The following is a 24,479-nucleotide window of genomic DNA, read 5'->3' as shown; positions in this document are numbered from 1 at the left end:
GATAGAACTCAACAAACACAAGTCTCAGTTGCTCTTTAACTTTTCTCAGCTCTTCTTTGCTGAAGCTCAATTCATTATCACTGGAATCAGTAAAAGCTTTTTTAATTGTTGATATTGGAGATTGAGGAACATTATCAACCTTTACGTGCTGTAGGATTTCCAAGGGATCTTTTGTGATGTAATTATTGTTTGCTTCTGCTTGCTCCTCATAATGAGTATTTCTATTGGCCTGTTGAAGAGGATTATCTTCAGGTCCAACCATAGAATCTTTTTGTTGATGACTTTCATCCATGGTCTCTTTAGGTGAGGAGATAATCTGTTTCAATCCTACAGATTCAAGTCAAACTCAGTCTTCTAGACAATATTTACTATAGATAAATTAATTCTACCGATTAATAGCATCTAAATTGCCACTATGAGTGTCAGTGAGTTATTTTGAACAATGCCATTGGTCGTCCAGAGCATCCTGGACGTGTTCGTGTCGGTGGACATGGTGTGACCATAACCAGCTACTTTGGACATGCTTCCTGTGGGTCCCACAGTTCTTCGCCTGCGATCACCGCCGAAAGATTGGTTGAAATCATACAAACTATAAAGCAAGAGGTGAAGAAAGAGGTAGAAGACGAGAACAAAGACCGTATGGACAAGATGAAAATGGAGTTGGATGCGATCAAGAGTGAATTATCCCAAATTCATACGCAACAGTCAGCTCCCCCAAGACCGTCTAACCCTGACATATTTGTTGCACATGTTAGCACGAAAGAGAGTTGTGCTGAAGCTGCTAATAATGTTGTTGGTAACGAGCGGTCTACATTTGATACATGTAGTATGGGCTTCTACATTGTTTGTGGTGACAGTACACAGCTGGTGGCAGGGGGAAAGGTCTTTGGAGTAGGTGGCACGATACACACTGTTGCTTATGGAGATGATGTAGTAAGGGTGTGTGTTGACACTGTATACGATGCTGAAGCCATTGTCCCGTTACCCACTTCAGAGATTCAGTATGTCAGGGACGCCGTGAACTCATTCATTGGATGGCCCAGACATCTAGTGAAACCTTTATCTTATGTAAGTAATATAATAATCCCCCTGCCAAATTGTCATTTGAATACACACTTGTAATATTTGTTAAGTTGTTGATTAAATTTAATACTTATTTTCTTGTACCACTTAGGATTCTGACCTTAATGTGTGGAAGCCAGTTGAACATAGTAGTGATGCAAAGCTTGCAGGTGAATCCGATCCATTGGGAGAGTTGATGAAGATATTGTTTTATGTGTACCAGAATCCAGTGGAAGTGCCGTGGGAGGCTCACCAATTTGGACTTCCTGAGATTGGGGCAAAATTTTACATCACACATGCAGATCTAGCAAAAATAATATCAGGTGACAAGTGTTTAAACATAGCGATACTACAATTGTGGACCATGTAAGTCATTTTCCTGCAACCTTTATGTTTCATTACCTGATAACCATTATTTTTAAATCTAAAACATTTAAAATAATCATGACTTGTCTTCCAAATAGATTTATGAATGAGTGCGGTAGAAGCAAAGCTGATCAGTCACTATATGGTTTGTTGGAGCCTCAATCTATACAAAATGCTAAGGAAAGACGTCAACAATACATTGAAACATGGGTCAAGGAATCACAAAGGTAGTTGTATTTAGGAGCTTACTTGCATCAGTAAATTCAATTATTCTTTGAATTTAAGTTTTTTATGTTGTTGTACAATTCTGTTATTATAATTGTCCAATTTAGGGCACATTGGCAACTATTTGTTCTCCACCCAAGGGAAAACACGGTCGTTTAGTTTTGTTCTCTGAGGAAGAAGCCTGATATTAACATCAAAGGCGCAATTAACAGGTTCTATTCAAATATACAAATCATGGCATCCTTTAGTTGGTAATTGTTGTTACATATACAAAAAAAATGGTTGTCATATATATGCTATTTTTTTTAACTAGTGCAATGAAGACAATAACCAGTTCTTTTGAAGGCATGTCTAATCAAGGTGCACCTCGGTGGGTTGAACCCAAGGTAATCAGTAGTTGTTTGTAATGAACCGTTTGTACATCTTTAAGTGTTAAATGTTAAGTAACCATTAAAAATGTTATATGTAGACTAATGTGCAAAGTGGAGGGTTTGAGTGCGGATATTATGTCATGCACTGGATGTGGTGCATCGTGACTGCCGGTTTGAAGGATGACTGGCACAAGGTAAACATAATGCATGGAGTTACAATTGTAACTTTGGTTAATATTTGTTAAGTTACTAATAATTTTATCTAATGTTAATTTTGTAGTGGTTTTCTGATGGCTCATCGTTAGATGTGGAGGCCATCACAACAGTTCGACAGAAATGGGCAACTTACTTTTTATCTTTTAGGAAAAGCAGTTGCTAAATTTGATTTGTATTATGTAAAAGTGCATTTTTCCTGTGGTTTCATCAAAGAATTAGAACAATTATGGCTACAACTTTGTATGTTGGATACATTAGAGGATCATTACTTCAAAAAAGGGTATTCAATTTGCATGGACTTATATATGTAGGATGCATGTCATTTGATGCTATTGTTCAGATTTCATTTGATGTTATTATTTAATTTGCATGGTCTGATTTAATTTATAGGTACCAGAGATCAATGTAAAAAAAAATGCATCAATAAAACGAAGAAAATAAAAAAAAAACTTAGACATACAAAGACGGTTTCCGAAAATGTCGTAAAATGACAACATAATATAGACCTACAAAGACGGTTCCCATAACCGTCGTAAATTTGCATAACATACAAAGACGTTTCCCATAAAACGTCTTAGTATGCAGTCTTGACATGCCATCTAAGACGGTCATAAAAACCGTCTTAAATTGGCATAACATACAAAGACGGTTATAAAAATCGTCTTAAAATGTAAATTATGATTATTACAATTAAGACGGTTTTTCAATAACCGTCGTAGACGATTCGCACCTATTAAGACGGTCATCGTAACCGTCTTCATATCGCAAATTTATCTGTAGACTTTAAGACGGTTATGGAAGAAACGTTGTAATATTTAGCATATACTAAGACGGTTATGTTTGACCGTCGTAGTATTCAAAACTTACAAAGACAGTTCCCATAACCGTCGTAAAATAGCTTATATATTTTACGACGTTGGCATTAACGACGTTTGAAAACCGTTGTGACATGACCATAAGAACCGACTTAAAATCCAATTTTTCTAGTAGTGAAGATACAAAAAAAGTCTTTCCAAAAAGTGTTTCTCGGCATCTTGCTCTCACAATTCATTCTGATACTGAGAGGTTATACTTGCACGTGAAGATTATTGGATGAGTGGGCTCAACGGTCCATCATTTTTTAGGCTTTTACTTCTTGCACCCTTTACAGATCCAAACTGATAGAAATACCTCTGCCTCCACCCAATATCACCGTTGACCCCAACACCACTACCGCAACCACCTTACAGCATCAAAAAACCACCCTAATGCAGGAAAGAAAACACAAAGTTGCAGATGGAGTCGGGAACCAAAGAGAGGCGTAAAAATTGTACTATTCCATAAAGGCCTTTTATGGAATACACTTATTTGAATAAAAGTGAGCAAGGTAGTCAAAATCATGAGTTGAAGCATAATATAGTACGCTTTGATGATCTTCTTCCCCCTCTCAGAGTGACATCTCATTTGGATCACATTTTAGCTAGATTGTCCTGGTTTGTTGTTCAAGATCAAAGATCAAAGCGGTGTGAGCTCTTCTGCGTGCTTGTGTTTGGTTGTTCATGAGTTGGGTTTGTGACTCGATATACTGATGGACATTGCTTTGTGCACCCAACACAACAACACAAATTCCAATTTTTCCCTTCATTAAAACTGATATAGATTGACCAATCTGTAAGCCTTATAAGGAAAGAAGGCACGATTTTTTTCAAATTTTTTCAAAAATATTTTTTACAAATTAATTTAAAATTAATGGCCCATGCAAGAATCAAACCTGTGACTTGCACGCTATTAGCACGATATTCTAACCAACTGAGCTAATAGTGTTATAAAATAATTAATGTCGTTATATATAATACTAAAATTTCTAATGTATATTTAATGGCACATGTAAATTTAGATAATAAATTTTGTGACAATTAATTTTAATTTAATAGTTAATTTGTTTACATATATAAATTGTAAATAAAAATCATAGGTTTATTAACATAAATTTATTAATGTATTTTTTTACCTTATTATAATTAATTTTGATCTAATAATGTATTTTTTTACATATATACATTTTAAATAAAAATCATAGGTTTCATAAAAATTTATACATGTAAAAAAAATAGTTATTAGATCAAAATTAATTGTCACAAAATTTATTATCTAAATTTACATGTGCATTAAATATATATTAAAAATTTTAGTGTTATATATAACAACATTAATTATTTTGTAACATAATTGGCCTATTAGCTCAGTTGGTTTGAGTATTGTGCTAATAATGCAAAAATCACATGTTCAATTTCCGTATGAAGCTTACGGATTGGTCAATCAATATTAGCTTTACAAAAAGATAAGATTGGAATTGTACTATTATGCTAAGTGTACTAGCAATAACAATTGTACTGGGTGCACAAAGTAATGCCCTATATGATGTAGTTCCATGTGGAGCTTATAGGCCTTGGATTTTCTTCATCAATGGAGTCCTTTGCTTCTTGAATTTTAATGACGGTAGAATGGAAAAGAAGAAGAGTTGGGAGGAGACGCCATTTCAAGAAGAAGATGAGTCTAGAAGAAGTTCACCACCATAGGAAGCCATGGATAAGAACTTGAAGGTAGGAGAAGATGAATGGAGGGAGAGGTGCTGGATCAAGTGGCCTCGGAATAATTAAGAAGGGGGGGTTGAATTAATTATTAATAAACCTTTACTAATTAAAAAAAATTATCCTTCTTAATGTTACTAGATTCAGTTAGGCTTTTTCTATAATGTTAAGAAATTAAAGAACAAAAATAGAATCTTAACCAAAAGTAAAAGCGATAATTAAAGTGCACAATGAAAATTAAAGAATGTAGGGAAGAAGAAGACAAACACAAGAGTTTTATACTGGTTTGGCAACAACCCGTGCCTACATCCAGTCCCCAAGCGACTTGCGATCCTTGAGATTTATTTTCAACCTTGTAAAAGCCTTTACAAGCAAAGATCCACAAGGGATGTACCCTCCCTTGTTCTCTTTGAACAACCAAGTGGATGTACCTTCCACTTGAACTGATCCACAAGAGATGTACCCTCTCTTGTTCTCAATTACAACAACCCAAGTAGATGTACCCTCTACTTGTACCACAAAGGATGTACCCTCCTTTGAAATCTTTTGTTTAAGGAAAAGGGAGGAATCAAAAAAATTCTCATACTGTGTCGTTTTGAATTCTTTGAAAAGGGAGAAGGGAGACACAAAAGAATTCAGGCGGTTAGTCCTTCATTCTTTTAGAAAAGGGAGAAGAGAGACACAAAAAGAATTCAGGCGATTAGTCCTGGGTGAATTCTATTTGGCAATGGGAGAAGAGAATGAAAAAGATATAGCTCACTTTTATTTTTTGTGAAATAACAAGGTTTGGAAATCAGAAAACTCAGAAAGCTTTTGACAAAGGAAGAAGAAGAAGAAGAAGTTCAAAATGATGTTCAAAGAGATTCAAAGGTTGTAAAAGTATATATGAAAAGTTATATCAAGTACTTAAAATGCAAGTCAAGGTCTTGCTTTTATAGACTCTTCATGTCTGGTCAAGAAAACATTGGAAGAGTTATAACCTTGAGAAAATCTTGAGAAAACCATTGGAAGAGTTACATCTTTTGATTTTTATTCAAAACTTGTCACTGGTAATCGATTACCAAAACCATGTAATCGATTACACAAAGCATTTTATGAAAAGATGTGACTCTTCACAATTGAATTTGAATTTCAACATTTAGATACTCTAGTAATCGATTACCAATATATTGTAATCGATTACACCATTTAAAAAACAATTGGAACGCTGCAAATTCAGTTAAAAGCTTTTGAAATTAAACTTTGTCACTGGTAATCGATTATGGGAAACTTGTAACCGATTACTAGAGAGTAAAAACTCTGGTAACTTAGAAAATTTTGAGAAAAACTCTTTTGAAAAACAAAACTATGCTATGTTTGTTTTTTGAAAAATATTTTCAATACTTCCCTTGTGAAGTCTTCTTGATTTCTTCTCTTGAATCTTGAATTCATCTTCTCTTGAATCTTGAAATCAAACTTCTCTTGATTCTTAAATCTTCTTGATTTCTTCTCATGAAACTTGAAATTAAACTTGATCTTGAACTTGTTGACTCAATCTTGAAATCATTCTCTTAGGCTTTTTGTCATCATCTTTGTTATCATCAAAACTACTTGAATCAACTTGATTCATCATCATGAAGCTTGTTTCTACAAGAGGGAGAGAAGGAGCACGAAATTTTGTACCTCAAAAGAGGTTTGAACTTTGAAGTTTAATTCTCAAATGATCAAAGTTGAAAAAATACACACACATGGCCTTTATTTATAGCCTAAGTGTCACACAGAATTGGAGGGAAATTTGAATTTCTATTGAAATTTTACTTGAATTTGAAATTGAATTTGTGGAGCCAAATTTTCACTAATTATGATTAGTGAATTTTAGCTATGGTTCAACCCACTAATCCAAGATCAAGTCCAAGATTCTCCACTAAGTGTGCTTAGGTGTCATGAGGCATGTAAAGCATGAAGGACATGCACAAAGTGTGACTATATGATGTGACAATGGGGTGTAGCAAGCAAATGCTCACTTCCCACTCTAAATTTTAATTGGATTGGGCTTCTCCCAATTCAATTAAATTTATTTACCAACATACACATCAAATATTCACTCAATGCATGTGAAATTACAAAACTACCCCTAATACAAAAACTAGTTTAGGTGCCTTAAAATACCCCTAATACTAGGATTGCAAAATCCTACATGTCAAGGGTACCCTACCTATATTATGAAGCCTTAAATACAAGGCCCAAAAATAATGAAACCTTAATCTAATATGTACGAAGATAAGTGTGCTCATACTTAGCTCATGGGCCCGAAATCTACCCTAAGGCTCATGAGAACCCTAGGGCCTTCTCATGCATCTCTGGCCGAATCTACTTGAAGTCTTCTATCCAATGACCTTGCGAGATAGGATTGCATCATTCCCTCCCCCTTGAAAAGGATTTGACCTCAAATCCCGAAATTCTTGAAACTTTGGGCTTTTTTCTTGAACACCTGTAAAAAAAACAAAAACATACATATTAGTGGTGTTTGGGAAGTTGAAGTAAGGTAAGGTCTGAAAACCCATTTCCTGGGCATCTTCCCATGAAGGAACATGGTTCCTCACCACCTCAATGAGTGGTACTACAAGTATAGAAAAATATGGGTGGGACAAACCTTTTGTAAAAGCTTGTTAAGTCATGGAAGCCCCAAATTTTCCTTATACTTGGTGGAGTGGGTCACTCAGGAATGACCTTTATTCTCTTAGAGTTCATGGGAACCCCTTGATTACTATTTAAAAAATTAAGAAAAGTAATGCAATAAAACATACCTTTTCTGTATTTTCATGTTGATTATTCCTACCAAAAAGTATGACAAACCTAAGGTGTCCCATATGAGTACCTAAGTTTGTATTGAAACTAAAAATAAGAACAAACCTACCTAATGAGTCCCTATGTACACAAATCATGAAGATGTTGGGTGCACGAGTGATTTTACAAAAGAGGGTTGCACCACTCAAAACATTCATCATACCACCTATTTTAGGGATTTGGTGCCTAATAATACCTACTTTGGGCACCAACAAAGCACAAGGATTTAAGCTCTTGCGAACCAAACCCTCATCCAACAACTCCTTTACTTAAGGAATAAACTCAAGCCCAAGAGGTGTGGCAATGCTAACAAGTGTCTTTTTACAAAGGAGAAAATGTGGAGGTTGTCTAAGAGGGGAAATTTATTTAATATTTGTCTTTATTTCAAAATGTCTTTCCTTCTTAGCTAACCTCTTGGAGGAGACACTTACCTCCTTACACTCCTCCTTAACCATTAAAGGTTGTCCTTCTTCTTGGGGGTAGATTTTTTCACTAGATTCTTCCTCGTTTGCTTCCTCACTTTCACTAGAGGAAGGTGAAGTAGTAGCCTCATAATCATGGTTTTCTTGGTGGGGCATTGAGAAGTAATGTGTCATCTTCCAAGACATTTAAAGCACTTCATGGAGCTAGTCTTTTCTTGCATACTAGCCTTAAGGGGTTGCTTTTCTATTGTCTTCCCCTTATCATCTTTGGGCTTAGAAGGAGTCACCCCTAAGATGCCTTGACCTTGGTCTTTCTTTGGATAAGAGTGAGAGCCATAAGATTTTGAAGTAGACTTCTTTTAAGTTGTTGCTCTACCCTTATTTCCCAATCTAAGTTAGCCTCTACATTGTCCTTCCCATGGAAGTATGAAAGGTCAATGTTAGCCTCTTGAGGCTTTCTTTCCTTTTCTCTCCTATGGGAGTGAGGTCTAAGATATGACCTATGTCTTCCTTCATAATAGTCATGAAGTTCTTCACTTAGGCTTTTGCAAGAGTTATGACTACTATAGGAGACATGCTTTTCTTTTCTTAACTCTTTTAGTATTTTCCTTCTTTCTTCCTCTCTTATTTTCTCTCTTTCATCTTAACTTATTTCTTCCACTCTTTTTTTCCTTTTTCTTTTCTCTCTTGTTTTTCTTTCCACAACTTAAGGGATCTCAACTCATCTAATAATATCTTATACAAGGGGTCCTTAGGAGTAGAAGCCTCACCATTAACACTAGATGAAGAATGAAGACTCATGTTGGTTCCTAAGTTGTGGTTCTTTCTTGTTGGGGGTTTGAAAGTAAAAGGTAAAAGAAACTATGGTTGAAACTAGCCAAAATAAACATTAAAAGAGGTGGGAAAGATAAGGTAAAAACTAATTAGTTAAAGGCAAGCTATCTAGGCGGTTTGACAATGGAAGGTAAAGGAAATAAGCTATGAAAGTAAGCAAGAAATGTAAACTAGGCGAATCCTAAGAGTGTTTGGATGACCACATTTAAGGTTCCCAACAAAACACTCACAATCCTAAGGGAAAATTGCCTAAAATTATTACACACAAATGGAAGTAGGGTGGCCTATTGGAAGCTCCCAACTTACTTCCAATGAAAGGCCTTTTTGTTACAAAATTTGAAAGCAATGAAAGTAAGTAAATTGTCAATTACAAAATTACAAAAAGGTCTTCAATTTTGGTAGTTGTTCTCTCTTTGGTGATTCACTCAATTTGGAGTGTTTCTTAGTCCAATAACTCTTAAGGTGGTTTTCCCCTTGCATCATGACTCAAATTCTTCAAGGGATGACACCAATCCTCCTTTCCAATTTCCTATATGGCAACTCACAAACAAGGAAACAAAGAGACAAGCAATAACCAAAGACCAAAAAAATGAAATGAAAGCTAAAACAATAGAGTTTTATCAAGACAAATTTTCAAGGATTATTCAACAATTAAAGCGATGAAAAGCATATAAAATCAAGCTAGAACTCAAAGAGAAACTTTGAATGACTGTTAAGTAGAGTAAAAAAAAACTAAAAAAAAGACTCAAGAAACCTCTAATTTTGGAACTTGTTTTCACACTAATTTTCAATTGAAATTTCAGAACTAAGATTTGTATAAAATAGGCACCAATTATAGAACAAATTTTGAGCCAAAACAACAAGCACACTTCCCTTTCACTTTTTTTTTCCTGGACACTGATGTTTCTGCCAACTTGTGTGATTTTTATTATTTTTTCCTAAGATCCAAATCGCTTGGTTGTTTTTTTTATAATTTTGGTTCAGATGTCTAGAAAATTCAGTAAAAATTTCAGCTGAAAATTCAAAGTGACCGATTCCCAGTAATTTATACAAGTTTGTATGTTCAAGCTGCCAGCACCAGCGATTTCAACCTAGAAATCAAGAGTAGTGTTTATATTGCTTAAGGCTTGGTAGTTACAATTTGTTTTTGCTTATGCTCAATTATCTTGAATAACACAAATCAAGAGAGCTTAAGACTTATTTTTATTCACAAATCCAGCCACAACTCAGCACCACAACTCAACTTCATTATGGGCATCATGTAGGAAACTTAGAAAACAAAAAGAAAGTTGAACAAGACTACTTCTAGGAATTGATTTAGAACATATTATGAACTAAATAACATGCATGAATTAGACTCAAAATTCAAAAGATAGGCTAAGAATGACAAGGATACATGAACAAATGTATCTGGAATTCAATCAACAAAATAAAAATTCAACACAAACTTAGAACATATTGTGACAATTATTATGACTAAACATGACTCTAAGACAACATGGATTTAGTGATTTACACTTAGATTTTTGTGTTTTTTTTTCTAATCAATATTTTGGAAGAAAATTTAGATCTAAATGTTCAACATAAGAATATTATGACTGAAAAATGATAGAACCTAAAATCAACACAAAAACATGATTCAAGAGTAGATCTATAAAATTTGAACCATAGAAATACAAAAACAAGTGTAGATCTAAGATTTAATCGGCTTATTTTTTTGAATCTACTCAAAACAACACCAAACCACAAGACAATGGAGGATATACATGGAGAATAAGAAAAATAACAAGGAATTAAAGTGAATTGACCGAACAAAAAGCTAGAGAAAGCAAAAGAACATCACCTAGATGAAGATGCTCTTGATACCACATGATGTAGCTCCATTAGAGCTTATAGGCCTTGGATCTTCTTCATCAATGGAGTCCTTTGCTTCTTGAATTTTAATGGCAGCGAAAACCACTATAGGAAACCATGGATAAGAACTCGCAGGTAAGAGAAGATGAATGGAGGGAGAGGGAAAGAAGGAGCACAAAATTTTGTGTCTCAAAAGAGGTCTGAACTTTGAAGTTTAATACTCAAATGATCAAAGTCAAAAAAATGCACACACATGACCTTTATTTATAACCTAAGTGTTACACAAAATTGGAGAAAAATTTGAATTTCTATTCAAATTTTACTTGAATTTGAAATTGAATTTGTGGAGCCAAAATTTCACTAATTATGATTAGTGAATTTTAGCTATGGTTCAGCCCACTAATCCAAGATTAAGTCTAAGATTTTCCACTAAGTATGCTTTGGTGTCATGAGACATGTAAAGCATGAAGGACATGCACAAAGTGTGACTATATGATGTGGCAATGGGGTGTAGCAAGCAAATGCTCACCCTCCCCCTCTAAAATTTAATTGGATTGAAATTCTCCCAATTCAATTGAATTTATTTACCAACACACACATCAAATATTCATTCAATGCATGTGAAATTACAAAACTACCCTTAATACAAAAACTAATCTAGGTGCCCTAAAATACAAGGGCTGGAAAATCTTACATTTGAAGGGTACCCTACCTACATTATGGAGCCCTAAATACAAGGCCCAAAAATAGTGAAACCTTAATCTAATATGTACAAAGATAAGTGGGTTCATACTTAGCTCATGGGCCCGAAATCTACTCTAAGGCTCATGAGAATCGTAGGACCTTCTATTGCATCTCTGACCCAATCTACTTGAAGTCTTCTATCCAATGTCCTTGCGGGATAAGATTGCATCATTATACTAGTCTGTAAGTGTTACGGCCCCAAAAACCAGCCCACACTCTTTTTAGTCTTTCTCCTTCTGTTCTAAGTGCCAAGTTTTAACCTTAAAACAAAAAATTACTATCCTTTTTTTCCTTCTAAAATGAAAATTATTCTTATACCACCCTTTTTACCGCCCAACTTATATAAGCAACCCAACATAATTGAACCAGTTTATCAGAACTTACTTTTTTAAATAAGTACTTATTTTAATAAAATAAATAATTTTTTATTTTTTTAATGTGTTTATTTAATCTATTTCTTATTTAAAAAAATCAATTTTCTACTTATTTTAAAAAATAAGTCCTATTTATTTCTTAAAAAAAAAACACATATAAAAACACTTACTCTAATTTTTTTTTCTTTTTTAAATTTGAACAAACCCACCTAACCTTTTTAGCCTCCAGTTAAGCCAAAAATAAAAAATAAAAAAAAAATCAGGATAAACTCTTCATTAGCCAAGACAGAAATACTATGCCTCTCACTAATTAGACAAGAGTTTTCTTAATGGCAGTGCTATTTGTTTCCTCCTTTGTTTGAATCATCACCTACTTACACAACAAACTAGTAATTAACAACAATTTGTGAGTCTGTGCTGACTGAATGAACAAGAAATTATGGCATTCACTTTGACCACCCTTCCAACGCCCAATGTGTCTGTGACGTCCTTCACCCGACGCACCGTCTCCAACTCCAAACCAACCCTTTCATGCACCCTCTCTTCCCACCCTTTTAAGGTTTTTCTCTCTCTTTTTTTTCTTTTCTTCTTTTCTTGCTTCAAATAAATAAAAGTGTGTTATGTTATTGTTTCAGAGAGAGTACACGAGCGTGATGATAGTGCCGACGGGGATTGGCGCCGCTATTGGAGGATATGCCGGTGACGCTTTGCCTGTGGCTCGCGCACTCTCCTCCGTCGTTGATTGCCTTATCTCTCACCCTAACGTAATTAATTACCCATTTTCTCTCTCTTATTTACCACTTCTCTAAGTATTATCCCTTTGTTTGCATTTCTTTTTTCATGGTTACCATATGCAAGACACTATCTTCAAAATTTGTTTAATTATTTGGTAAATAAATTTTGTGTAGCTTTTTTTAAATGCATTTTAGGAGTAAATTTTCTAAAACGCTAGTTTTTTTTTTCTTTTTAATCTTTAATATATTTATCAATTTTTTTAGTTATCTTTTCTAAATAAATCATCATTTTATTTTATGTCATTTTACACATTTAGCTTTAGCTTCTAGTTTTTTCAATTATTTTTACCTAAGATAAGATAGCTTCTATCTTCTTTGCTTAAAAAAAAAAAAGCCTATGTCTTCAAAAATGAGGACTTGTTGACGTAAAATATTCCGCTGTTTGTTTTTTTTTTTTTTCACAAAATAGCTGAGTGAGTGTCTGTCTCTCTTTACTTGTTAAAAGTTAAGAACAAAAGATATAAAAAAATAAATTGTATTGTATTAATTATTTCTAAATTTTGTAACCAGTACTCATGGCTAGTTTTTTTTTCCTTTCTATAAAGGTGAGGAAAGGCATCGTAGGTTAAATTGTTGCTGAATTTATTCATATATTTCAATTACTTCAACCTCAAATAATTGACAACATTTTTTTAAAGGAATAATTGACAACATATTTGATTACTATTTCCTCCGTCCCTAATTATAAGACCCTTTCAATTAATTCATATTTTTTAAGAAAAATAATTAGTTTAATTAATCAAATTAAATATGTTAATTATTTGTACTATCATTTCAAAATTACTCTTTTGTTATTTCTCTATCCATTTAACTGTTTCTTATTAATATTTGGAGAAAAAATAATTAAATAAGGGTATGTAGAGAAAAAAATAATTAATGCATCTAAAAATTAGAAAAATGTCTTATAAAGAGGATAAACAAATTTTTGAAAAGAATCTTATAATTAGGGACAAACTAAGTATAATATTAGAGTTTACAGGATATAATCAACAAATCAAAGATCATCTGAAGCATGATTTTAAAATAGTAGTTATTATAGAAGTCAATAAACTTATGAATAAATGACACTGCAATTTTTTCTTACAATGTGAACACATTCTCATTATATCAATAAAATTATCTTTAACCTTTTTTTTTCATTTTTTCCTATACAATTATTTCAAAAGTACTATGCAAAATCAAAACGGACAACAAAATTCTGTCTCACTTTAATTATACAAAAACATTTTCTGTGACTGATGACTTGATTCTGCAATTCCTAGAGATTTTATGCTAAGTGCTTAGTTCTTGGAATCTTAGACCTGCTTGTCTATTTTTATTTGTATAGTTTAATTGTGTTTTAGGATTGTTCGTTTGTTCTTGAATGTGTGACCTACATTATTTTTAATATGCAATCTGAGGGTATCCACCTCCATAGTGTCTATTCACGTAGAATGATGATAGACTGCTTGTTTGTTTTTACACAGCAGAACGACATTGCTGTTTGAAGTTTGAACATTCGTGTATCAATAAATTAGATTTTATCTCATTTTAAATCATTTTCACATGCTACTGAATTTCACCACTATGGTTGTCTTGAATGATAATGTTGAAGATATAAGCATTCCATTTTGTAGGTGCTTAATGCAGCAATGCTATACTGGCCAATGCCTAATGCATTATATGTGGAAGGTTATGCTCTTGACCGTTTTGCAGAAGGGTTATGGGCATTACAGCCTGTTCACCAAAACAGGGTATGACTAATATATATATGTGTGTGTGTATATATATATATATTCTGATTTCTGAATGTGCTGCATTAATTACAAGTTTATGCCATGCAGTGCATATTGCAACTTATATGTTGCTTTCTTAGTCATGCTATTTCTTTCCACTTCAAATTATGTACCAAGTTTTATCGTGTAAAACAGGTGGGCTTAGTTCTTGATGCAGGAATAGAGGATGAGCTCCGGATTCGACAGTTACAAGTAGCTGATGCTGCAAGGGCTTCCCTTGGATTGCCTGTTGTGGAATACATTGTCACAGACATCCCGCTGAAGGTATCTAGCATCATCTTATTTTAACAAGCATTATAAACTGTAAACCATCCATTAACCAAGCCAAATGGCGTTGTATGATCCATGTAGTTAATCTCACCTAGTGAGATAAGGCTGTTGTTGTAATGGAATGTAAACCATCATATATTTTCTGCCAATTTTAGTTTCACTAGACATACCTTTGCTTATCAAGTCTCACAGTTTGGACTGACTGAGTGACATATAATTTGGTCCTTCAGCAAAAGTTCGAAAGGAAGATTTACAGCTTGAGATGTGAGTGCTGTTGATCTCACTTCAGGGGAGCATCATGAAGTTATATAAAGCTTGTGATGCCCCATAAAAAAGTTTACTATTTTGCTTGTTTTTTGTTTTATTTTAATTTAATCAAATTTGTCATTGTTATAATTGCTTATTTTTCATCCAACAGGGGGAAAATTTTGCATGAATTCTTACTTGTTAGTAGAATAAACCATATACAAATTGAAGTAAATAGGATTTGTGGTTATAGATACTTAACAAGATATGCTATGTTGTGCACTAGAAAGAAACAAATGAGAGAGTTTTAACTGGATGAAATCATGCCAGGTTATCTTATTGTTGTGTGTTTTCTTTCATTTTCTCTAAAAAAAATTGTCTAATTAAAATTGGATTAACTTTTTTCTCATTTCAGAATGACTTAAAAAGTATATGTAATTTATTGTTGCCTCTCAGACTTGGTTATTTCTTGAAGCTGGATATAGGAAGCTCTATGCATGTCTACCCTATAATTTCAGGCATCTATTTTCATGATCAGAAGCAATTTAAAATGCCTAGCCAAAGCCAGAATGAGCTTACCATCCAATGTAATACCAGAGTTTGACTTGCGTCAAATCTTATAGGTAGAGAAGTGGGTTGATCCAGAAACGGGCCAATCAACTGGGAGGATTAAGCACCCTGATTCTTTACTTAGAGCTGTGCATACTTTACTCAGCAGGTCAAAAGTGAATGCCATTGCTGTTGTTGGACGTTTCCCAGATGATGACACTGATGATGTAGATGACTATCGGCAGGGAATGGTATGACAACAAAATCTAGAAGAATATATTTTGATTAATTGTGCAAGTTCTATTATATTAAAAGAAATCATGGATGACATTGTTCTTTCTCTTTCTTGGTTACTCATCATATCTTTGATATTTGTGCATCAAATCCAACAAAGCTAACTAACTTTTGTTCCATAATTTTTGAACTTTCCTCATTCATACCTTTGTGTGGTCAGCAGTTCAGGAACGAGTCTTGTAGTTGGTTACTGACATCTGCTTCCTACTTTTTACCTTATTCAGGGAATAGACTTATTGGCGGGAGTTGAGGCAGTTATAAGTCATCTAGTGGTGAAGGAGTTCCAAATTCCTTGTGCACATGCTCCTGCAATGTCTCCACTTCCCATGAGCCTATCTCTTAGTCCAAAATCAGCAGCTGAGGAGGTTGGTAAACTCTAAATAACAAATCATTTGACAATTGATTCAATTATATTAGAATGGGGTAGCTACCACTTTTTGAACAAAAATGTTATGTTTTAAAGTATTGTGCCAAAACAATTACATCTATCAATTATATATATATTTTTTATATTACTTTGAAGTTTGAACTGTCTTTTTCTCTTATCCATGCTTAGTAACCCTAGACTTACAATTTTTTAACTAAGAGTATGACATTTTGATTCTTTTGGTGACTTAGCACGTATGCCACATGTTAAATGTGCTATAGATATGCTAAATTTTCTGAAGCTAGTATTTTGATCCATTTTTTCATTAGTTAAAAGAATCTGAAATCATATATTTTAGTGTATATTTTAAACTCAAGATTTGATGTGTAGTGTAGATTTGGTAATTATGGAGTTGATAATTTATGCCAAATCAAATCGGTATGTAAAATTTCAAGTGGATTAGGTTCTTAGTTGAGCATTAACTGTTTTAACAATTTTGTTCTTCATCTATGCCTGCACTGTGTTGATGAGATGGCAACTAAGATTCAGAAGTCTGTATCTTTAACACATCTTACTGATCCACTGTGTACTGTATTGGTAGACCTCACAAGTGGTTTGTGCTAGCATTTTACGTTGAATATTTTTTCCTCCTGTTTCAATGATTCATGTTGATTCTTTCATACCTTTTACAAATAGATATTGGTTTAAAGTGGACCTGATAAACAACCAATTTTTAGTTAGAAAAACCATTTAGAGTAAAGTCACTTTGAAGTTTAAAATGTTTGCACTAAACTGTTCCTCATTCTTCCCCTGCCCATTTTTACTGAACTTTTTTCGATGTCATTTATTTTCAGAGGTTGATTTGTCCATTAAATGCATGGAAGTGTAACATTTCTAGAAGATGCTTTTTGACATTTCTTGTACTAAATGTCTAAATTATTAAGAAGATTCTGTTCTCATTATAAATTGGATGTTTCTCATTCTCTGCATTTTATTGGGTAATAAGAGTACTTGTGGATAACTTGCTCCTGTCAAATAGATTGGGTATACCTTCCTACCATGTGTGCTTGCTGGCCTGAGTAATGCTCCACAATACTTGGTCATGGACTCCAAATGCTTGGAAAAAGGTTGCATATTGGCAAGTGATGTGGATTCTGTAATCCTTCCCAAAGATGCTTGTGGAGGGGATGCATCTCTTGCTTTTGCTAGAAATAAAAACAAAAAGGTATAAATGCAAACATACTAGTTTTTTCCTTATTTTTATTTTTGGTTTGATCAGCAAACAATTATTGCCGTAGGGTATTTTAGCTTTGATCCGCAGCAAAACAAACTGTCTAACCATAAATTTTTATGACACCGATGTTTCATTATAAATGACAGTATAAGATTTTCTTGCAGCCACTTATAATTACTGTGGAAGAAAATCAAACTGTTCTTGATGACACTGCAGATAAATTTGGTCTTGAAGTGGTACGTGATTTTTCATTTTGTACATTTGTCATTTTAGAAGATGATAAGAAAACACAGGATCTTTATCTATTTGAATCAAAATTCTGGAGAAATCAATTGGCAAAAATTCTAGTTATTATATTTACAATTATGTCACTAAACTGACAGATAAATAGATAGTTAGAAAACTAAGTTAAACATGATGTCCTTTTAGGCTATTCAAGAGCAAGTTTTGTATTGTTGATGCTTACAAGACAAAATTTAAATAAATGTGTAGGCTCCTTCTAAACAGTCCATATTTTCTATTGCAATTGAAATGAGAACATTTTGGTTGATAAAATTACCTATTTGGCAGCTGCATGTATCAAATTATTGGGAGGCTATTGGAGTGATTGCAGCTCACAAGGCAGGGATAGATCCATTTTCACTTAGACGAGATAAAATTCTCAACATTGGGTGCAGTTCTTTTATGCCCATCAATGGTCACTCCATTCCAAGAGAAAGAGTTGTTTCATGATTAACATTTGGTCTAGAGTCTAGACTACAGGTATCCCTTATGGGAAACAATTTTGTTTGAGTCAGAGGACTTAGCATTCACAATGTGATAGGGCTAACATTCCCAGTGAAGATATTTAACCATTGGAGGGAATAGTGTATTTGGATTGTCTTCTAGGCTTATAGCCAGACATGTATTTGATTCTAATATATTTTTGGTCCTTATAATTTTCCTATACTATGGTTTTGGTCCCTATACTTTAAAAGTTTAGTTTTTAGTGCCATAACTTTATTTCTTTTAGGATTTCATCATATAGTTTCATTTTGTTTAAATTATTTTGCTCCTCATATCTTGATGCTTGTCTCTTGAAGAATACATGTGGTGACATATTGGCTATTGCTGATTTTACAGACCGAAACGCACAATCATGTAGGCACACACATACATACATAGAAAAACTATAAATGAAACTTTTGAAACAGGACCAAATTAATCAAAATCACACACACAATAAGTGTAGAAACTACAAATCAAGCTTTTAGAATATAGGACCAAAACCAAAATCATACATAAACACACGTGCATCGGTGCATGAGTATTCTACCTAATTGGTTTCATGGCAGGTATATCACTCAATACAATCTGGCTTCATACCTTTGTGTGAGTCTTTAAACTGTTTAGGCTTTATTTGTTAAACCTAAATCAAAGAAAGAACTACCTTTAAACCTATATATTTTCAGGAATGAACTAAATGTTTTAACTTTTTTACTATCCTCTAACACGGTGGGTCAGGTTTGTGATATATACTACTAAATTGGTTTCATACAGGTTTAACACTTAGTACAATCTGGTTTCAGATCTTTATTTGGGTCTCTAAACTGTTTAGTGGATCCCAAGCCTCCCAGGTTTCAGAATCACATTCCATGAATCAGTGAATATAAGTCTAGATATGGTAGTGGCATTAATTACTCAATAATGAGGAGCAGAAACAGTGGAATAATTTAATCCACAATAAACCAGCAATGAATTTCCAGCAGGGTCTATCAAAGACCTGGAACTAAAAGCTTGGTCCTGTTAATCAATGTGAGGAAAGGAAAGCTCAAGACCCATCCACATGGAGGTGCCCCGGGGTGGATTGCATTAAAAACAATTTTGATGCATCCATTAAAACACATATAGGCTCTGGTTTGGTGCTTGTGGCCAGGGATCATGAAAGATCTGTGCCGTAGGACTGGTCCTGAGACCTAAAAGAAATTTTTTATTTTTTAGAAATGACATGTGAGGACCATAAAAAGTAACTTTAGATGTGCTAAGAAATCCACTTAAGAAATTTGCATTGGAGATGTCCTTAGGGTTTCCTAGGTTTGGTGTTGTTTTTCAATATATTTTTGCATTAAAATAAAGATATTTTCATTAAATGAGAAACAAAAACTATCAAAAAATAATATTTTCTGATAAATTTTAACTAATAGAGTATTGGGAAAAGAGTGTCAGAAAGTGACTTAAAAAGAGAGTATCACTACTATCTCTCTTAAAATAATTATTTCAAAATTTAAAGTTAACAGAACTATAATCTTATTGATGAAAAAATGCAAAAAAAAAAATACTATAATAAACTTTTAAAACTTGATATATCAAAATATAAAAGCAATAAAATATAATAGATGAAAAGTGGCACGCACGTGCGCGCGCGCGCACACACATATATAACATGACCATTTTTTTAAAAAAATACACATTATATCATAAAAACACCATATATATTTAATTTAACATCAAAGCCCTGCCAGTCAAATTTCACAGGAAAATAAAGAATCTTAGTAAATATAGAATGCATGGATCAATGTTACAACATTCTTTTGCAAATTGCAAGCATTATGCATTATGAAACTACTTGAATTCTAAACTATTGTTTCTAAATTACCTTAAAAATCGACAAGAATGAAAAGCTTTGGTGGTTTTTGCTCATTGGTTTTGAACTTTTTATTGCAAAACATACCTATATATACTTTTCTCATATTTTAGGATGTTTTTTTTTCTTTTCTAGAATGTAATGTTAAAACATATTTTAGCATTACATTCTAGAAAATAAAATAAAAAATTCTAAAATATGAGAAATGTAGATAGATATTTTCTCGAATGTAATGCTAAAACATATTTTATAGATTATTTATTTTCTGGAATGTAATGATAAGTTTAAACTATCATTGGAAATACTAAGATAGATGACTCATTGTTACTATAATTTTGTTACCAAAAAAATAAGGTTGATAATTAACTTTTTTTGGTTTAACTAGAGATATCGGGAGTTTTTTATTTGATGTTCAACTAATCTTCTCCTATTAGATCGGCTCATTTTGAGGTAAAATAGTACACCTCTAGTTGTGATTCTTTGCCCAAGCCTAGGAAAATAAGGTTGACAAACTTTAAGTGACATTAATTTAGTCATAGGAAAATGAAGTAATATTTTTTTTTAAAGAAAAAAGACATTGATTTGATTATTCAATGAAAATAAAATAAGTATCGATTTATGTTATAAACTATAGGAAGTTTGCATTATTTTTTTTACATGGAAGTTTACATTAATTTAATCTTTCAGTAATGAGAAATGATAGACTAATTTTGATGCCACTTTATTATTTGATAATTGATATCACCTATTCTTGAGATAAAAAAATAATGTCAACATAACCTTCCAAGGACTAATGCGGTCTTTATCCAAAGAGAAACTCTTCTACTTCCCCCCCCCCCCCCCCCCCCCCCGAGTTATACCTAGCAATGGAAGTAGTTCAGGGCACCTGTCTGATAGTTGGACCAGGAATCTAGAAGGGGGGAGTTGAATAGATTCCTCAACTTTTTGAATTTTTTTGATGGAATCAATTCAAATCCAAATACTCTCTTGAACAATTAAGGTTTTCCTCAAAATCTTTTATTAGAAGGATAATCTTGCTAAAGAAAAACAATCACTTCTTGTTCAAAAACAGAGTTTTAATGACATATTCAATTACAATCACAAATACCAATTCAATTCAATAAAAAGATAAGAGATAGAGAAAATCAAGACAAGGATCTATACTGGTTCAGTTCACAAGAGAACCTACATCCAGTTTTCTCTAAGAACCCTTAGAACAATCATTATAAAGAAATCACTTTACAAACACTATGCACAAACAAATCTCTATCACAACCCTTATTCCCTTGAACCCTTAGAAAAATCACTATAAATACATCACTTTACAAACACTATGCACAAGCAAATCTCTATCACAATCCTTATTCCCTTGAACCCTACAAGAGAAAACCTATAAGTTGAACACTACAACTCAACAACCTTCTTGATAACCCTAACCAAGATATAAATATAAGATGAAAATGTAAGAAATGGAATGAATACACTTCTTGTGTAGATGAAAATCTTCAAGCTCAATCGATTTTGTTTATCTTATGATGTTGAATGCAAGATCTTTAGAAAGATGATATTCTCTAAAGAAATCCCTTTTAAATCCTCTATGAGACTACTGATATGTGAAATATTATCTTACAAAAGAGTCACACAAGAAAAATAATAAGATGAGTATTTATAATAAAAACAATTATAACTGCCATAATCGATTATCAAACCTTGGTAATCGATTATTTCATTCAAATACCCCTTGTTATGCATTTCCAGATCGTGGTAATCAATTATTTTGATCATAGAGAACAATCTCCCAATTGCAATTTGATATAATCGATTACAAGTTTGTGGTAATTGATTATCTCGCTTGCAATGTGCCATATTTGCTTCTAGCATGTAATTGATTACAAATAAATGTTACTCAATTAATTCGCACACAAAGAGCAAATTAAGTTTTTAAGAACACTTGTAATCGATTACATACTCATGGTAATCAATTATATGACTCATAGTGACTTCTCTTGAAAACAAGCTTGGTAATCGATTATCGAATCCTTGCAATCGATTATCCCGATAGGTATAGCCTTGTTTCAACAGAATCAAAGTCTTAGCCAAGGTTATAACATTGTAATTTATTATAAAAACTATGTAATCGATTGCACTATGTTAGACAATTGTGTTCATAAAAACTTAGTGATATTAGCATTCTCAATCACTTATGGTACCAATCTAAGCATGATAACAAATAAAATAAACAAAGAGCACACATGCCTAGATCTAAAACAATCAATACAAAATGTCACATCTATGAAACATGTTTTGCATTGTAAAACTACAAAAATTAAAATCCTAAGACTAAGTCTTCAATCTACACCACCAGGAGCCTATGACTCAGCTCGTTTAAGGCATGCCTTGACCTAGTTCATTTAGCAAAAATGTCAAGCTCAAACTTTATAATAAAACCTATTTAGTTAAATATGCTAGACCACAAAACTTAAAACTCTATTAAGCTTGACAAACCGGTCCATTTAGCAATAATCTTTTATGATAAAAATATTATTATTAACATGATATATAATATTATAATTATTTTCTTTAAATTACAAAATTATTTTAGTAGTTTGACGATTTGAATCATTTTAATCAATGCTTAAAATTGGTTAATTTGTATAAACATAGACGGGTAGTAGTAGGAATAGACTCTTTGCTTTTGGTGAGACTTAAAAGACTTTGGTAACATGTCATGTATAATGTTTGTAGACAAATTTTGCATGCATCTTGTGGTTTAAAATTGTCATAATTATATTTAATGAAAATCTTTGATTTTATTTAAAAATATTATTTTTTACACTTCTTAATATGAAACAAATCTTTAAATGGACTAATAGGCCTAACTAAAATTTACAAGGACTAGACTTAGACCTAAAAATAGACTCATGACGTGTAACATGTTCAGACTTAAGCTATAAAAATATAAAATAGACTTGGACAGTCTTAGGTAGGGTCTGACCAAACCAAACTATTTTCATCCTTAGCCCTTTACCCACCCCTTGAATGTGCAATGATTTATTTATATGGGTTTTTCAAAAACTTTTTATATAAAAAATTATTATATTTTAAATCCGTAAATTTGTTAGAATTTCTATTTTAGTACCTGAACTTGTTTATTGACGGGACAACATTCCTTAAATTTTTTTCATCTTAATTTTTTTAAAAAACAAACCTTTTCTTTATAAATTAAGGAGCTGCTTAGTTATTTTTCTCCTGCCGTGCAACAGCTTTATTTTCTGTTGTAGCTCAATTTCTTTTGGTTTTGATTGAGTTGTTCGGGTTGATAATACATAATTGATTGAAATATTTTTGTTTAATTTCAAAAAATAAAAGCAAGATGACCTTATTGAACCAAGCTATATTTTTTTTTACTAAAATATGTTTTTGATCCTTAATAAATATCTAATTTTGTATTTATTTTTTAATAAATTTTTATTTTGTCACGAGTTTTAAAACAAAAATAATATTTTTGATCCTCAATACTTATTTTTAGTCCCTAATAAATTAGCAAACTTTGTATTTGTTCTATGATAAATATTTTTCATTAATTATTAATACAGACTAAAACAAAAATTACTAATTTATTAGAAAACAAACACAATTTTCTAATTTATCAGGACAAACAAAATATTAAGAATAAAAATAAAAGTATTATTTTATTAGAGACTCAATGCAAAATAAAAATTTATTAAAAAACAAACACAAAATCAAATATTTATTAGAGATCAAAAATATATTTAAATCATTTTTTTAATGTAAAAGTTATATAGTTCACTAATCTATTAATAAGCACATCATGATAAAAAAAATATTTTAGAATTATAAAGTTAAGTTTCATTTTATATTGTCCAATGTAATATATAATTTTTAGAGTCACAACTTTTCTTTCCTCTCTAAATATAAAAATTATTTTCTTAGTTTTATAAGACTTTATTTAAGTTATCTTTTACGTTAATTATTTTTTGACTAAAATGTTCTTTATTACTTTACAATAAATACTATATATTTACAAGATAAATATATTATATCTCTTATAATAATTGAATAAAAAAACTAACATACATTAATTAATTAGGTATTAAATCAATTAAGTGAAAAAAAAAGAAATTATAAATCCCAATAAACATAAGGGTAATTTTGATTAAAAAAATATAAATTATTAATAAATTTAATATTATTAATTATATCAACTATAAATTTTTTAATGATATAAATTAGTTAAAAGAATCTTATATTTAGAAAAAAATGGAGGAATAATATATTAAAATGTACCACAAACCCAAATAACATATGGATAATGTGTATCGAGAGATATCACATGCTTGGCAAGGTTGCTAGCATATGCCGAGTATTGCTACATGGTAACAATGATCTTAACTCCGTCAACTGTGACTTGGACTCTACAATTGCTTAATAGAACTTGACTA

At 32.2% G+C, this 24,479-nt stretch overlaps 1 protein-coding gene across 1 annotated transcript; it reads left to right on the top strand.

The window, feature by feature from the left end:
* Positions 1-12,096: 12,096 nt before the first annotated feature.
* LOC100787317 (uncharacterized lipoprotein syc1174_c) lies at positions 12,097-18,339 on the top strand. Its single transcript, XM_003533061.5, has 9 exons — positions 12,097-12,423; positions 12,500-12,628; positions 14,275-14,391; positions 14,569-14,697; positions 15,573-15,749; positions 16,017-16,157; positions 17,199-17,384; positions 17,558-17,629; positions 17,964-18,339. Exons 1-9 carry the CDS (start codon positions 12,304-12,306, stop codon positions 18,123-18,125), a joined length of 1,233 nt encoding a protein of 410 aa, XP_003533109.1. The 5' UTR covers positions 12,097-12,303; the 3' UTR covers positions 18,126-18,339.
* The last annotated feature ends 6,140 nt before the right edge of the window (positions 18,340-24,479 follow it).

The sequence above is a fragment of the Glycine max genome, chromosome 9, assembly GCF_000004515.6.
Source record: "Glycine max cultivar Williams 82 chromosome 9, Glycine_max_v4.0, whole genome shotgun sequence".
Taxonomy (NCBI): Eukaryota; Viridiplantae; Streptophyta; class Magnoliopsida; order Fabales; family Fabaceae; genus Glycine; species Glycine max.
The sequence above is the reverse complement of the archived record's forward strand: the minus strand, read 5'-3'. Positions and strand labels throughout refer to the sequence as shown.